This window comes from Oryzias latipes, chromosome 9 (genome assembly GCF_002234675.1).
Source record: "Oryzias latipes chromosome 9, ASM223467v1".
Classification (NCBI taxonomy): domain Eukaryota; kingdom Metazoa; phylum Chordata; class Actinopteri; order Beloniformes; family Adrianichthyidae; genus Oryzias; species Oryzias latipes.
The window spans coordinates 19,491,099-19,509,012 of record NC_019867.2 but is presented as its reverse complement, the minus strand read 5'-3'; the positions used below and the strand labels follow the sequence as shown (position 1 = coordinate 19,509,012).

The window sequence follows — 17,914 nt, the reverse complement described above, 5'->3', positions numbered from 1 at the left end:
CAGGGACGGAGCTGAAACATCATACATAAGGAGCAGGAGGGGGGCAGCGGACTTTGGAAGGGTGCCAAAACACCCGAGTGGAAGGCCATTAAAAATGAGAGCTGAATTATGACTTTTCGATTGTTTTTCAAAACAATCAATGGCAGAAACTCACACAGCTAACTTGATAGTATAGAAGCAAAGCTTAAAAACGCTATCTTTGCTTCTCTACATTATGCAAGTTGAAGGTAGAATTAAAGAACCCGAGGATGGCTAATGAAATGTGACGGCTTGGTAACACTAATGCATCCAGCAGTTCATCTGCTGACAGCAGGAAAACTCCTACTCTTCACATGGTGTCAGTGAGACTCCAAATGTGGTTGGAAACTGAAAGGAAATGGTTTGACAGGACATTGAGCCGAAGTTCATTCATGTCTTCTTTTGACACAGCACTGGAGGTTCAAACTTAGAGAACATCTGGGGGTCAAGAAAGTCGATGGAACAGAAGGAAAAATGTGCTGTGACATTCAAATACACACAGTCCAAACTTTGCTGGGAGGATGTGTGACAGAAGAGTTGTCTTACATTACCATGACAAACACAGGCTGCTGGATCTGGCCAATGATTCAGCAGGAGAAGCTCTCTCCTGCATGACAGAGGCTTTGGAGAGCACAAAGGATGACCTTCTTCAAGATTTTTGGCAGCTTTGCTTTTGTGGATGATGAATGGAATAATAAAATGTTCAAGCATTCAAGGATTAATGCCCATTTCATCTCAATACCAGCTGAAGTCTGCTTTGTCAATTTTCCTTATCGTGGTTAAACAGAAGATGGTGTCTAATTGTCTCCGTAAACAGAGACGACGGACCGATGGCTCACCGCGATGGAAAACGTTGAGTGAGGGTGGCCTCTTCTGCACCCATTCCTCAACTCGAATGGAAAACCCTGAGCAGACACGGCGCTCAGTCAGCACAAAGGGAACCGCATTTCCTGAGGCCTCCAACCTGGCCCTGTTGCTGGCTCACATTGTTGTCTCACATCTGTAAAAGTCTGTCTGTGCATGTTAAGAGAGACATTTTTAACTTTCCTGCGCTTTCACTAAATTGATTGACTTCACAGCGCGGGGTGAATGCATCACCACCAGGAGGAGACCACAAATATTTCAAGCTTTTACAAGAGGAAAAACAGCAGCAATTGTCCACGTGGACCCTGTCTCTCAATTGTTCATTCATCCCAGAATTTACTTTGTAAATACGAAGAGTTTGAATATGATTACTCCCATGAGCAGCTGGATTCCCCTTATGGGGAAAGGCCATCCAGGAATGGTTCAGACCAGTCCTGATGCTCCTCTGTATTAAAGGAATGAGCTGGTCAGGAGGACGCCTCCCTGTGGAGGACAGGGAGACAGGGCTCAATGGAGACATCTTTTGGCTGGTCTGGGATCCTCTAATTGGCACCTCCCACCCACCCGGAAGGGATAGAAATGTGGAGAGGTTTGTTTGAGAAGCCTTTTTGGACCAGGTCATGGATAAGTGGTGGGAAGGATAAAAAAAAATGCATGATATAAATATGATGTAATAGTGATACGCACACAAAAAATAAAACAAAACCAAGAGATAAATCTATCTGTATGGGAAAAGTCACGCTACAATGCTTCAATTACATCAAAGAAAATGGATCTGCAAAAACATATGGAGAGCAAATAATATCTCTGTTGGGTAGATGTCAGTCTTAACTCCTCTTTTTAAAAACAGACTCATCAACTGCATGCTGGGAATAAATATTGTATTCTATTTCTAGCAGCGCATTGCTTTTTTTTTTCTTCCAAATAGCAACTTGTGTTCCAGAGATTTTACAGTGAAACACATCAATTTTGCATCTATTGCAATGCTGAGCAGCAGCTCAGTACAGGAAAAAGTATGCTTTGTGAAGAGTACAGTGAAACATGCAAATACTGGAAAAAATATAGATAAGAAGTCAAGAGCCACTCGGATAAAAAATGTGTTTCTGGTGTTCTTAACACATTCTTTTAGCATTTTTCTGATGATGGACAATGCATTTAAAGAAAAAGAAGATTAAAAATGGGAAGGGGTTGCCCAACAGTCCCACCCACAACTCAGCTCTGCAGAAACTGTGTCCTGAAAAACCACATGTTTTTGGATTTTGCCCAACAATAACAACGGCATCATGATCATTAAAAGATCACTGAGAACGCTTTTAAAGCAGATCAAAAGATGACTGACGGGTCTTTAAGAAAATGTAAATGAGAAAATCAGCAATAAGCTACTGTAGGAACAAATACCAAATAAAAAACAAATCTGCACAAAAGCAAATGATTACACAAAGCCTCAAAGTTTCAATGAAAAGATACGTATTTTTTTTAAATAATTAGGTTAGAGTTCAAACCGAACCGGCTCAGTAAAAGGATCTTCCCATTTTAACCTATAGAAGACAGAAAATTACATAATGGGCCTAACTATCAGGTACTTTATGGATTCACTGTAGTACATGTGTTTTCTGTCATAGATTTGAACATGGATTTTTAACAAAGTAGTTTTCTGCAAACAGGATAATAATTGGTACCCAATTCAAATGCAAGAATTAAGTAAAAAAAACAAACATTTTTAATGACTCAAACAACCTATTTAGGGAGAATTTTTAAGATTTTCAAGCCGTGAATGTGCACAATTCCTAAAACAAAGTAACTTCACAGTAAATATTGTGACCCTGCCATCGGGAGCAATGCAATTGTTGCAGTTAGTCTCTAAAATCACAACATGCTTGACATTTTTGGCACTGCAACTTTGACTGATTTGATCCAGCACTGACTTTAGCAGACCCTGTAATTGGCATTGTACAACAACAGGTCAGAAAAAAAGCATACACTGCAAGGAGGGAAAGTTTGAGATATTTTTTAAGTTAATGGCTAAAAAAAATGTATAAATATATATAAATATATAATAGAATAAAAGAAGAAAACACAAGTGTTGAAATCTTTTTCTGGAACCTTTTCATTTTCGGCTATTAATGATTTTGATGCATCTTGAAGTTAAAGGCTTAGAATAGAGATACAAGGCTTTTCTGCTGGAAAATAATCACTTTATTGTTTATTACTGACACACTGGAACTATTGAATGAGGGTTTTTCCATTACCCAAAAACTCTGATTCTTCCCAAATGTGGAGATGAGCAGACCGGGTTATTGCAGTACAGACACGCACCACAGTCACCCTTTCATGTTCTGCCAGACTGTCTGCACATGTCATATGCAGGGAACTCGCTGTCTTCCAGGGACTGAAATAGTTAATTATAAGGTGTACCTGTGTTTAAAAAGGTAATGAAGGAAGGTATTATCTAAGAAAACATAAGTTATATGGAGACAAAATTTTACTCAATTCTTGGGGATTTCTTTGCAAACCTGATCATCTAAATGATATGTAATGTGCAAAATGAGAGTCAGGATTGATCCCTCCATCTATCCATTGCATCAGCTGTCAGAAAACAAACTGAAAATATCTATTACCACTTTAAAAACTTTTTTTTAACTCAAATCCTTAAGGAAAAGGTCACAGCCTGACAGACTTGAAAAACAAGCCGACACAAAGAACTCATTACTTGTATGTGACTCAAAATGACCAGAACACAAATCAGCTTCAGAACACCATTCTCGGGTGGTTACATTTAAGGAAAGTGAACTACATAAGAGGGGGTTGTTGGGAAAATGAGCAATTTCTCAGAATCACATTTTTTTTCTTTGTGGTATGGTCACAATGGTATTCAAAAGCAGCCAATTACACAAACTCACAATTTTAAGTGGTCTAATTATACACTTTATAGATTATTTTTAATTTTAGAAAATATAAAAAAGTTTCTTCCAGCTAAGTCTCAAAAATGCCATTAAACTTGTCTTTATTATTGGTTAAAGTGTGCTGCTTACAGCCAAGTCCCCATTTTCTGTTCCCAAATTTGACTAAAAACAAGAAGCATTATGTGTTGGAGTTCAATAACCAATTTCCACTGGAGTTGGTCTTTGAGGCCCTAAAGGCGTTCCAGTAGAAGTCCCTTCACACACACTCTGCTGGATGTTCCCTTTGCCAGGCTTCAGGAGCAGTGTGGAGTTCACTTCCAAGGACACTGTCACTTTACTTTACGCTCAAAGGTTTTGAGATGATTTAGTTTTACTATTTAAATATTTGTACCATAAAGCTGTCATTTCACATTCAGATCATTTGGATTTCTCGCACTGTGAGAGAAAAACTATCATGTTTGATGCAGCCAAAACGTTTTAATGGTGTGTCTTCAAGAAGTCCTTCTGAACAAACTGTTCAACTGCTCATGACAACAAAAATGAAAAATTTTCATGTGAGACCTCTAAAACCTTATTAAAGTATACTTCAAAATGTACTCTACAGGTGTTGCTTACATATGCTATTGTATAAAATATTATTTTTCATTTTTAAAGGAATTTTTAGCTAAATGAAAAACACTGCTCAAAAGGTTATTCAAGTTTGCATTTTGTCATTTTCATTTAAAGGTTGGATTTTCTTTTTTGTAGTTTAATTTGTTGCTTACATCAGTTTTAGGTAAAAAAAAAATATATTTTTGCAAAATTTTGCAAAAGCATCCTTGAGACAAGATTTTTTAAATTCATTCAGCAAAAATAACTGATGTTCCATCAAGTAGTTTTTTCTGATTTGATCTATTTGCAACATTGTGTTGCAAGTCATCCTAAGAAAAGATTTTTTCATGCTCTAGCTCCCCCTGGTGGCTCACAACAGTACATACTTTACGTTTTCATCCAGAGGTTATATTTTAAAATGTGTTGCGTTTTCTTATATTTGGAAAAAAAATAAGTATGAGATCCCATACCTTTTTTTTTACTTGTTCTGTCCAACAGCTGAGCAAACAGATTAGAGCTGAAGGCTTTTTGTGTTGGACAGGTTTTACTATCACAAAAAGAGGTTATATAGCTTCGAGAAACCAGAGTGTAGATACTTATATTTGGAAAAAAAATAAGTATGAGATCCCATACCTAAATGATGGTAGCTGAAGACTTTTGACACAGACAAAAACAGAAACAAATGAAAGCACAATAAAAAGACAAATTGTTGCCAAATGTGCGCCTTTATTTTATAAACGCATTATTCTATGGACATTTTTCATATAATAAAAAGGCAATTTACAAGCTTAAGAACCAAAATGAAGCAGCACAGAATGATTATGAGTAAAATATATCATTTGAATAAATATATCTATTTCATGCTATAAAATAAATTCATAAATGGCAATAGATACGTCAGCTCTAGCTAGCTTCATTTACTTCATAGTTGTAAAAACAGTAGAGTTCTGAGGTTCACAGTTGAGTTGTGAGGTTGTGTGTAGAGTGGACAAACAGGGACTGGGGTGTTGGTGTTGTCATGGTTCCGTTCATGGTCTCTGGGGGGGGGGGCCTCTGTGGAGGCTCACTGAGGAAGGGCTGCCAATCGCTGACTGAGGAGCACGGCTGCACTAGCTGAAAACCCTGAGTTCCGTGTTACTTTTTTTGTCTTGTTACCAAATACAACACACAACCAAGAAACAGTATAGTGCAGGGTTTAAAAGTAAAAGAAACAAATCATCTCTGATCCCAAACAGTTTGACAACCAATAGGGATCCCTGAACATCACCATGCCAACAGGACACCCGCTCCCAAACAGTGGCAATACGGCCCAAAAAAATCCCTTTCTTTACTCGACTCAGCTGGAGGTGCGACTCGGAACAGTGTCGCTGAGTTCGATGACTGAAAACGAGTTTCTATGTTACAGTTTACTTATTACAACAAGTTTTTTGAAGTTGACCTGTCACTTTTGTAGAAAGTAATCTCGAAATCAATCAATATCCAATTATTTGTGGTCCTAATTCAAAAGCTCCCTGATGTTTTGTTTGTTTGACAGATGACAAGTCAATATTGTAATAGCTTTTATGATCCCTATATACCTCTTTTACCAAAAAAAAAAAAAGGTTATTGCTTTTCTTTCAATAATACACAGTGGACAGAAGCTGACAGAAAAGCTATGGAAGACGTGATTTTTTGTTTGTTTGTTTTTGTATCAGTGTTCATAAACTACCTGAAGTGAATTCATTATATTAAAAGGAAAAGCACATGCTGCAATTTCAGAAAGTAGTCTGACAGCCTTCCATGTAAACACTTCCTTTGATAGCCGCGGCCCAGAATGCATCTCCTGCTACTCGAAGGAGGGGTGGAACTCAACACTGACGGGAGTTGATTCAAGTTTTGTGTAAATTTATGACATGACAGAAGTAAGTAGAGTTCATAAAGAGCATTTAAAGAATGTTGCTTCCGTCCCCCAGTTATGGGTACATGGACTTGCTTTCTGAACCTCCAAAGACAGAAAAAATCAAATAAAAAAGAAGGGGGTGGGCGAATGACACAAGTTTAAAAGCACCACTTAAAAGAAAGAAAGAGGTCCCTTCCTTCCACCATCATGGAGGGAATTGTAACTATATGTGTAAATAAAGACTTGGATGGACTAGTTTGTGTTTGTTTGTTTTTTTTGGACACACACACACACAGAAAAAAAAAAAAATCACGTTAAGTGCACAAATCAAAAACAAGAAAACCTGAACATTAAAAAAAAATAAAAACCTCAATGAAATTTGATGGTTTTGTACACGCCGTTTGGCTACAGTATTTAAAGGTCAACTTTTTCCGGCACAAATAATTTCCCTGTGAAAAGCTCCAACAATTCAAAAAGGAAGCCAATTTCATTCCTGCCATGCGTCCCCAGCGTTTGGTAGATACTGCTTAGCGTGCTCCGATTGTCCCAAGTAGTCAAGCTATGAGGCACAGGTATGCCTGATTGTGTTTCACTGCTACAAAACCCAGTTTCAACAACAAACCAGATGCTCATTTTATGCCGAAACAAAACTGCAGCTTGAATTTCATGACACACTTGAAGCAGAACATCCAAATAAAGAAAAGCATACCTTGGATTTGCGTTTGGCACTGCTTAAAAACCAACAATCTGGCCATAATCTACTTAAAACATCAGCTTGTAATAGCTTCAAACATGACGAGGCACAAAAATCTAAGTGCCAAAGGGAATAAAATGTAAAGCTTGTGGCAAGGCACTATGTTAAAGATGCCACCCCAAACAATTCTATTTTGTTCTTGCACAAGCTTTGAGAAAAACTACGATTCCTATTGCACTTTTTCTGTTATCAGCTTTATTATGGCTTAAGAAATCATGGGAGCTATGCTTTTTGCTGCTTCATTTCTTCTAAGCAAATTGTCCAAAATGTTCACTTTTGGCTGTAGAAGCTGGGAAATAAATGGAACTAGTGAATGGCGATTAAGTACTAATTGAAAACCTAGACTTTCTAATGAGCGATCAGTTACATGCCATGATTCAAAATCATCTATTACTCTTTGGCATAGCTTGGCACCTAAATGAATTTAGCAGTATGTACCTATAAGTCATTTATTTAAAACAGATAATATTTAAAAAGCAATAATTTTTGTCCAAGTAAAAACAAACATAATCACTGTGAGGTTTAAATGAATTCAGTAACTGATTTTGGTGAGATCTGATCTGCATGAACCTTTGATAATCCAGACATAAACTATATTTTTATCCACAAAGCATGTTACTGGTTGACAGACTATTGTTGAGTGTGATCAATTTGTACAGAAATAATAATAAAACAAGCTATACTGATTTTTCTTTGCAAAAGTCCCTAACAATTGTCAATGATTAAAAAAAGACACTTATAAAAAAAAAAAAATCAGAAAGGACTGCATCCTCAACAGAAATCAGAAAAGGCTAAATATCCTCCCACCACATAAACACCACATAAAACTTATATGAAAACTATTTAGAATAATTAAATCTTAATTTGTTTATTGCAACAGATTTTGTAAGGGCCAAGCACGGAAATAAAAAAAAAAAACGTCTGAGGTAAAAATAGCACAAACCATTTGAGGAATAAATCCTTAAGTGCCTTTTTACGATATTGAGTTGTTTTTTTCCATTTATTTTAAATCGCACAGGAAACAAAACTCTCCTTTGTACTGAGCCTGTAACTCCTGGATAAAACCCTCTTCTGCGTGATTTCTATCTAATAGCATAAGACATTGCAGAATGTAATCAAAGTCAACAACAATTGAGTTCACCTTGCTGCTGTGAAATAAGCCCCACTGGGAAACTATTGGGATTGAGACCAAAGATGAAATCACCAGGGCAGCACCCATCCCCAAACTAACCACAAAGTGCATCTCTACTTAAAATCATTATTCTTAGAATCACTACGCCAACTATTTGTCAAAACGTTAATCTCAATTAAACCTTATTTCCACATCTATGAAAATACATAAAAGTAGTACTGAAATAACAACTAAAAAATCGTGTTCTGAGTCGGGAAGGTGGCTTAAAAAAATAGGCAAAAGCTTCTTTGTTCAATGCAACATAAACCATGTCAGAATGGCTGAGATTCCTTTGTTTTTTTTTTCATTTTGCATATTGCTCAGAGTATTCCATCTGTGCTAAGCTGACAATGAGTCCACAAGCTTATTAGGAGATACTGAGTATTACGTTAGAAGCCCACCTTGAGATATTTTTTGAAACTCCGCGCACAATATTCCAGACAAATTAAAAAAAAAAAAAAAAAAAAAAAAAAAAAGAAAGAAATGACTTGACTGTATGAGTGTAACTCTCCCATCATCCTGATGGGAGAACATATAACAATGCTTTGGCCAACAGAGTAAAACTTGCAGTAGTGGTAAGTGATAAAATCCTTAAGTGTTCTGTATAACAAATAATAAAAACAAAATAACACAAGTGTATCTTAAAAACACAGCAGGATTGTGTTCTTACTCTGTTCTCCATGTGTTCTAAGCACAAAAGCTGGAGCTGACAATTTGAATGCACTCCTATCATAGCACCTTCTTAATCCTCATTGTGACCTTGCTGACCGTCAGACGGCCGATGGAGACTTTGTCCCAAATCCCGACAATCAGTGAGGAATATTTCCCCTTGAAGTATCAAGGCTTTGTGTTGAAATAAAGATTTTTTTTTACAGCGTTTGGCAATAAGATAAACTGTACATACTACCATAAACTGATTTCAAACTGTTAGTACATACTACCATAAACTGATTTCAAACTGTTAGAACATCTGTGCTTGGTAGGTTCTTGGCTATGAGGTAGAACCCGGTGAGTTTCATTTAAGTTAAAATACTGTTTGTTATGAGTGTGTAGTTGCATCATGAGGTATTGAACAGATATGTCACACGAAGCTTTGCACTGGCAGAGAAAAAAAAAATCATTCCTTGTGAGTAAGTGACCTCCAGTGGCCACATGTGCAAAAACAGATCAGGTAAAAAGGTGATATGACAAGCATCTTACCAGAGCTTTCACATTATTCATTATTGCAACATGCCTATATAACTCTGTAAATATGTTTTAAAAAACATGGAAAGATAAAAAGAGAAATTAACCAGAAGGTCTTGATTATTGGGACCTCCTAAAAATAGTAAATTTGTACTCCCTTTGCGTAAAAGAATTTTTATAAAGCACCCATTTTCTCTATGCATCTACTGTTCAGAAAATCGTCAGAAACCCTAGACTCAAGACAAGTCCGTAGCAGAGGGAGCTTATTCAGAAAGAAGTTAGTACTTTGAACATGTGTTGAAATAAATTGTAATTAAAGCTTCCTTAACATGAAGCAAGACCTAAAAGTCACATCTTGATGCTTGGGTCTCCTCCGGACTGCATTTCGAACTCTCCTCTATATCATTGGCCGGTGCCTCTTCTGCATATTGTGTCTCAAAGACCATTCCCTCCGATGCATCCTCCGGCTCCTTTTGGCATGAGCTTTCCCCCTCCGTTCTTTCTGGGGAGTCCATGTGATTGTTGACTTCTGATGCTCCCATGTGCTTCTTCCTCAGGTGCTGGTTGAGGGTGCCCTGAAACGGGAAGCACTTGCCACAGATCTGACAGTGGAAGGGCTTGTTGTCCGTGTGGCCTCGGATGTGGTACTCTAGCTGGTCTTTCCTTGTGTACTTTTTGCCACAGAATTTACAAACAAATGGGGTTATTCCCATATGCAGGCGCATGTGGCGATCCAGACTCCCCTTCTGATTGAAGGTCTTTCCGCAGTAAATGCAAACCAGTCTCTCGTTGTAGGGGTACCACTGACTGCGCAAGCTGCGCTCTCGCACATCGTTTTCCAAACCTGTGGGGCCAACAGCTGAGTCAGCATCGTCTGAGCCGGATTTGATGTGACTCAGCACACTTGACGGCATGGCCATTGGACGCTTGGCTCTGGCTCGTCCGCCTCTGAAACCGCTAAGCATGGAGCGAGTGGGACTTGAATTGCTAAGGTTGACAAAGCATTGAGAGGAAAGCCCTGAGTAGGAATAGGCGGCAGGCTGGATTACAGGACCGTAGGAGCCCACACTTACAGCCACAATCTGTTCTCCATCAACCAACTCTGTGTGGTAACCATCGTCTCCAGCTGAGGAACTGTCAGAGTATGTTGGCCTACTGACCTTCTCTATCTTCACATGTACATCTGTCACTTGACCATCTTTGCCAATCAGTTCCACCTGTTCCGTTTCAACTTCCACCGCTGCATCATGCTCCGACACGCTGTCACTACTTCCACGGTCTGACTGGGCCTCCTCTTGGTTCTGCCGTACCCGGCCCTGGGCTTTAGCCGTCACCTCCAACCGTGCTTCGGGCCCTGCTTGAAGATGACGGGAGTAATAAGGGGGGGAGATCTGGGTGGGGTTAATGAAGAGGTTGCTGTCATTCACACCATTGCGACTTGTCTTTAACGTCTCCTTCCCTGGGCTGCACACATTCACTGGGAGACTGATCTTAGAATGGATTCCCTCGAGGATCTGGGTGCATTTGTCGATGATCGCCTGCATCTGAAGAAAGCTGGCTGCCGTGAGGAAACTGATTATGTCCTTCAGCTGAAGGGACATGTGACCTGTGTAGCAGAAAGCAAGTAGCTGCTCAAACACCTCAGGGCTTTTGATGACAGAAATGGAAAGGCCACTCATGGTGCTGAGAGCTGAATGGTCACGGAAATAGGGTGAGCTTGCTGCCAGAACAGCCTTGTGGGCTCGAAACGGCTGGCCCTGAATGTGAACAATGATGTCACAAAGCTTCCCTTGTAGCCGCAACTCATTGAGTTGAGTCAGAACAGTATTACTGAACTCCGGCACATCAAACTCGATGTAGCTGCCGTCGTCCATCTCTTGAATATATTTCTCCAGTTTGATGGCAGCCTGACGAGATTGGAAGAACAAAAGAACAATTAGACATTTGTAGCAATCCATTTCTGCTGTGTAGTTTGGGCTATTTCACAAGTATATGTGGAACTTGCTTATATAGTAATAAAAGAGTCTGCAGGACGAAGTTCACTTATTGCCTTAGAGTAAAAAATAAGTAATGTCATAAACATAGCATAGTCACTAATTAAGCAGACAACATAAACAGTACTTAATTAAAAGGCAAACTTGCATGTGATACCAAGTACAGTGTTCTAAAAATAACCCTCAATAGGTGAAATTCGCTAAGTATTATTATAAATGTTTTAAGGCTGTAAAACCCCTGACTACACAACTTTACACACTTTTTTGACAGAATTGAACATTTTCACTATTTTACTTTCCAAAATAAATCCAGTATTAAAGAATGAAAACAACAATCTGCTCACGATCAAAGAATTAAGTGGGTTTGGGAAACAGAATGCTTTCTGTACAGGAGACGCAGCACGGAGGAGATTGATTGATCGAAATGGTCTACGACCAATCAATCTACAGAACACAGTGCACTGTAATAAAAAGGAAAACAAGAAAGCATGCAAAGTAGCACTAAAAAAAAGTGAAACAGCAAGACTGTAAAAGGTGAAGCATGATATAGTGAACAAAAGGACACAAGAAGAAGAGACAAATAGAGGGGGATATGTGGATGAAAAGAGAGCTGTCTTCATAGAAATGTTCCCCATTATTTAAATAAATAAAGTATCTATAGACAACAGGTTAAGTGAAATCAACAGAAATCAGGAAAAATAATTAAAAAAAAAACAATTTTTCAAAGTATATGCTCCAGAAACTAGTAAAACAACTTAAATCCTATTGAATGCAGTTTTTGTTCTGGGACCCATTTCATACACTTCATTAGGGCTGGGTGATGTGGCCTAAAAATAAAATTTCCGATTTTTTTTTCGATTTCCGATTTTTTACCGACCCCCCCCCACACACACACACACACACACCCACACACTTAAGGAAAGCAATAAGTACAAACTGCAGACAACTTAAAGTTAATTTTGCTTTGATTTAATCAAACAAGACAAATGTAATGATGAATAATAAATAAATGAACACACTCTTGGAATCAAAGTCCAATCAAAGTGTTTTAAGTCACACTTTGTAGTCTAGACTAAAAGGAGACAAACATTCACCATTTTCTAAAGGATTAACAATACAGCTCATACCTGGAGTCTAAGGTTTTAATATAATTAATAAACCCTGTCTTCTCCACAGTATATATGGGTACCATGTCTTTGGCTATATGCAAATGTATCCCATAAGACATAAACTAGAGCTGTGATGGCGTGGGATTTTTGATCACCCCGCTGATGAAGCAGCAGGAGTCACGGTCAACCCCCGCCGCCGCCGGCCGCGTCGCAATTGAAAACTGGTACAAGTAATAATTACAACGCAGTATCCTTTATTAACAAATAACAGTAACAACTAACTATCTACATAATGACCTAACTATTTAGGTGTTGTAGAATGAGTAAGTGTATGTGTGTCAGGGCGTTGCGTGTGTAAGAGGAAAGAGTGCGTGCCACGCGAGAGTGAGTGAGAGCGTGCACAAGTGCTGGGGGTGCGTGCGCGTTCATGTTTGGAGTTACGGAGTGAAGGAGAACAGTCATAAAATGTTTCCCCCAGGTGTTGGAAAAGGTTTGTGGTGCTGCTGCCTTTGACTGCGATAGGCTTTAGGCAAATCTTGCAGCGTGGGGTCTCTTCCTCCACGTCTGTGGAAGCAAACCCATACCAGTTCCAAACAACAGATGATTTTATTCTTTTCTTTGGAACAAACTTTCCACTCTCACCGGTAGCCATGATGTAGCTTGCTGTTTCATGTGTGCTATGATGTTGTTGTTTGACGCTTGCCATACTGCCGTGTGAAACTAACGCTACGGAGGCTCTGGGGAGCCAAAAATGTGCCATTACACAAAAACTCGATTTAGTAATTTTTTAAATCGCCCGTAACAAAAAATTAGAATTAATTCATTAAATCGATTTTTTGCCCAGGCCTCCACTTCATATATTTTCATTTCATATAAATTTCCTCTTGTTAGTACATGGCTGATATTGAGTGGGAGGAGAATTTAAAGTTAAAATATAAAGCAATTGGTAGCACACTTTTAGTGGCAACATTTACTTAACAGACCACACAGAATCATGTAGTTACAGGTATTCTATGCACTTTAGCACAACGAAATGCAAGGAAGCATGACCTTAGTCTCTGTTGGTATATGTGTGGCCAAAGACAGAATTTTGTTTGTTTATCCAGCATCTCTTTCTGCATTATGCTGGTGTGCGGAGGACATTGGTCCGTAAAAATGAAATGCTAAACTAAAAAACAAGTGTACAGTAGTTGTCCCATGTTTTCACAGTTGTCAGGGAAACAATTGTCTTTCCTTTACTAACTTGAGTGAGTTTTCTTGTGTGAATGCATGTCTGCACATATATATGTGTGTGTATATATATATATATATATATATATATATATATATATATATATATATATTTATATTGCATTTGGCAAAGAAAGCGGAAATTCTGGTTTGGCATGAAAGCTTGAAAGGTGAGCATGTATCAACTGCTCTTGAGAAGTGCTTTGAAGATAATCTCTTGGGCTAGTGAAATAAACATGAGGAAGTACACTGCCTTAAAAAGGGGCATACAAGCTCACTTATCATTGACTATCATATGTTTCACATACATTACTCTTTCAAACAAGACAAAAATAACACAAGAAAAATAACACAAGATTTAAGCTATAATTTATCAATATATCAGTATATATATATATACAGTGAACCTACAATTATTATACAATTAAATACTCTATTAGACATTGAAAAGAAAGCAACCTGTACTGTACTGTCAAATAATAATTTCAATCATCAATGTGAACAGAAGGCTTCAAACTGCGGAGATTAGCCCCGCCCACCGCGACCCGAGTCATTGGATTAAACGGGAGAAAATTTAAAATGATTATGAAAAAAATACAAAGTAAAGTCAGACAAATAGTGACTCAGGTGTATTTCAATGCTCTTCAGACTGAGCCGCTGCATCCTGACTCCGCTCTGCAGTGTTTTCTTCTTTTGAAGACCGCGGTGCAGGTATGTTTGTTCGGGAGAAGAACATAGTGATAGGCAGTTGTTGTTGCTCTTTTTCTATGGGTTTTAGAGAAACTCAAAATTGCAAAAGAATTTGCACGTACGTAATGTAAATTTGGCAAGCTGATTTACGTATGTGTACATATTAAAATACAACGTTATTGACGCACAGGTAGAGAAGAAGCGGAGTCAATCAGAATGCAGAACACAATGCACCATGCAAATCCGTGAAGTAGCGAAACCGTGAAAAGTAAACCACATTATAGCGAGGGATCACTGTATCTATGTATATAAATATATATATGTCAAAAATATTTACAATTCTGGTGCATAACAAGCCAAAACCTGTATTGGTACAGATTAAACTCCAGTATCTTGCTAAAGGGTTGATGTCAAAATGCAAAGAACTTATTTAAAATATGGCGCAAGTTCACAAATACCTTTATCTGCGTGAGCTAAAAAGAAGTGATCAACAAAACCCTAAAGAGATTGCAAATGGTTCTTTTGTGTTTATAAAAGCATGATTCTCACCTTTCGCCTCAAATATCTACTTTTTTTTTTTTTTTTTTTACCAAACCTTAAAGTAATAAGTAACTTGAAGACAATACAGTATGGATTTGCAGAAATTCGTACTATAAAAACAACAAACAAACGTCCGAATCGATGAACTCAAAGTCAAGCGTATAACTAAATGTTTACATTTGGCAGGGTAATGGTAACCAGACCATAGCTTCCACATAACCACCTTCTTTATTTACACTATTAGACTTAAACATACCAGCAGAGCTGCCAAAAAAGGGAAGGGCAGGCTGGCAAACCTCAAATCTCAATAGCTAAGATGCCCATGCAGACTGAGAGTATCAAAAAAGCTTTAAAAAAAAAAACATTTATTCCAAAAATCAATATGAGTCAAGCTGTTTAATGCAAATGTGTTACTCTGGCAAAACAGTTCAGTTTGAAAAAAAACGTCAAAAAATATGAGTGTATGCTGACAAAACAAATTTTCAATTAATTAGTTGTGATTTCAGTAAAGACAAGAAAGAAAAAAACTTATTATGAAATGATTACAAAAGAGTTTGTGCACAAGATACAAAGCTATACAAAACTACTTAGTAACCAACAGGGTTTAAAAAGGTAGAAAAAGCTTTCATCATTGAAGGGACTTTGTAACTTTTATTTGTTATATGAAACACTTTCTTTGAAGGATTCATTCATATAAAACATTAGGATCCATTCTTTTTATTGTACACTGCCTGGAGATTAAGAAAATTTCTGAGCGTAAATTCTTCTAAATTCAAAAAATGTAGAAATGCAGACAAATAAATTCCCCCCAGATTAGCTGAAGTGGTAACAAAAACACAGAGAAAGGTTACTTTAAAGTTAAGTCAATACACAACACTTAAAGCTTCATATAGCTTGATTTGTTAGAAAAAAACATAAAGCTCTTTCTTTTTTTTTTTTTTTAGCTTCATCTCTTGAATAAAAACATTGGTAGTGGCTTAATACTTTCTCCCCCATTTGTATTCATTTTTAAAGAGCCCTCGTCAAAACGATGTAGAGAATTGAGTCACCACCAGAACCATATTTAAAATTCATCACATAACAACGACATTTTGTGGCAAATAAAGCTAAACAATTGTTGATTTAGCCCTGGCATCTGCCTTCAAATACAGAAAAATTACAGCAACACAGGCTCATGAAGTAATCTGAGGATATATAAGTGTTTTGAGAAAAAGCTAATATTTGTAAAATAAAAAATGGCTCTTGGGTCATGCTGGAATAGTGTCTTTGTTACAAAGTAATAGTGGACCTTAATATTTATGCAGAACAATGCTTATGTCTCCAGTTAGGTTTTCACACTGATGCTATACCCATGCATGAGTGTTTTTAACATGCACGCATGCAAAACCATAATACTTATGGAACTGGTTTGGTTGCACACAGGTCTGACAAGCCTGGCAGCTAAAATGGGTTTGTTTCGAGATTGTTACTTAAACTTTTGTGATTTTTTTTTTTTTTTTTGTCAAAATCGGTTGGCAGTATTAGTGAATGAAAATAAATTAAAAAAATAAACTAAAATTGAACTTTTTTCTTTCGTTTCAAGTCTTGATTGAAAGTCTCTGGTTACTGAACCCAGAAGTTTTGGACTGCATGTTCTTTACTTTGCACTGTCACTATCTAAACTCAATTAGCGTTACTAGTACAATTTGTTACAAAGTACGCTTCCTCACTGTTTCCTTTAGTTTACCCTTTTGACTCCCATTCTAGTAAAATAGTAAAGGAGTTTTGTTTAAATAGACATATTTAGAGACTGTCGTTCCACACATTGAACAGAGTTTAGTTTAAAACATTGTGTACTTTTCAGCGGTGGAGCAAACACCTTGAATAGAAGTGTTTTATTTTTTTAAATATATATTCAAAACTAAAATTTTAAATAGAGATTTATACACAAGTGTCAGATTTAGCCACACATACCTCAGGGTGAACAGTTAAGTGAGGTGTCTCAAACTTTATTGCACCTTCATCAGCAGGGGTTAAGACTAAGCGAAACTGCTGATATTGGCTCACAGATTAAAAAAATGTATTACGGTAATTTTTGCTTTTTTAACTTCTTAATTGCAAGAACTACGGGTGTATCTTTAGACTTTGATTGATATTTATTAAAAGTTGATTAACTCATAGAGCCGAACCAACCGGCTATCATGTCTCACACAGTAGCAGTGACTAAGTAGCTACACAAGCTAGCTAGCCTATCCTCGAGTTTCCCCTCACTAAATGCGCAACTTTATCAGAATTGACGTTTATTAATATAGCGGCCAGGTCAGTTATTCAGCCTTTATAATAAGGTTCGAATAACTTAAATGACTAAAACGTAAAGTTAAAACATCGAACATTGGTTCAAATGGTGTCGGCTCCCAGCTGAGGTGGCTAGTTAGCAATGGCTAACTAGTTTTCATACTGTACCAGCACAGGGGCTAATGCTAGCTGGTGCTGTAGCTACAGATCGCTCGCGGGTTTCTGTTTCCAGTTTTCTGCACCTAAAAAAAGCCCCAATGTATCGTCACATACTATAATATTATAGTTATCACTTCCTGGCTAAAGGATAGAGCAAGCAAACTCACCGTCTTGCAAATGATCATTAGATGTGGTCCATTCCCCTCAGTATTTCGCTAACGCTACAGCCAGGCCTCCCCCCCTCTCCAGTCCAGATGTGTCAGACAGTTGCTGCTGCAATTTTTTTTTTTTTTTACATCAACAGGAAGTGTTCTTTAGGCGCTATGCATACAGTCAGGCTGTGGCTTTGGCAGCAGCTCCTCCCTAAAATATTGCGGACTTATGCAGTCACCAAAATCTATACAAAACTGAACATAAATAAATATAAAAAAAGAAGAAAAGACCAACAAACTTGGAAGTGGATGTTTTACTTTTAAATCCCAATGAATGACCATTTCTCTTAAGTGGCAAAAAAACAACAACAAATTGTTAAACATATTGGAAGTAATTCAAA

The 17,914-nt window shown here is 37.6% G+C and overlaps 1 protein-coding gene across 4 annotated transcripts; it reads right to left on the bottom strand.

Moving 5' to 3' along the window:
* Window positions 1–5,082: 5,082 nt before the first annotated feature.
* zbtb34 (zinc finger and BTB domain containing 34) lies at window positions 5,083–17,664 on the bottom strand. Of its 4 annotated transcripts, none has more exons than XM_011479413.3 (3): window positions 17,529–17,664; window positions 10,795–11,272; window positions 5,083–10,719 (listed from the first exon to the last, which is right to left on the bottom strand). In XM_011479413.3, the coding sequence occupies exons 1-3, from the start codon at window positions 17,544–17,546 to the stop codon at window positions 9,707–9,709; spliced, it is 1,509 nt and encodes a 502-aa protein (XP_011477715.1). In that variant the 5' UTR covers window positions 17,547–17,664; the 3' UTR covers window positions 5,083–9,706. The 4 variants fall into 4 exon arrangements, with proteins under 4 accessions (XP_011477715.1, XP_020561774.1, XP_004072763.2 ...); XM_020706115.2 differs by adding an exon at window positions 17,371–17,444 and having other exon boundaries at window positions 5,083–11,272; window positions 17,529–17,639; XM_004072715.4 differs by having other exon boundaries at window positions 5,083–11,272; window positions 17,529–17,663.
* Window positions 17,665–17,914: the final 250 nt, after the last annotated feature.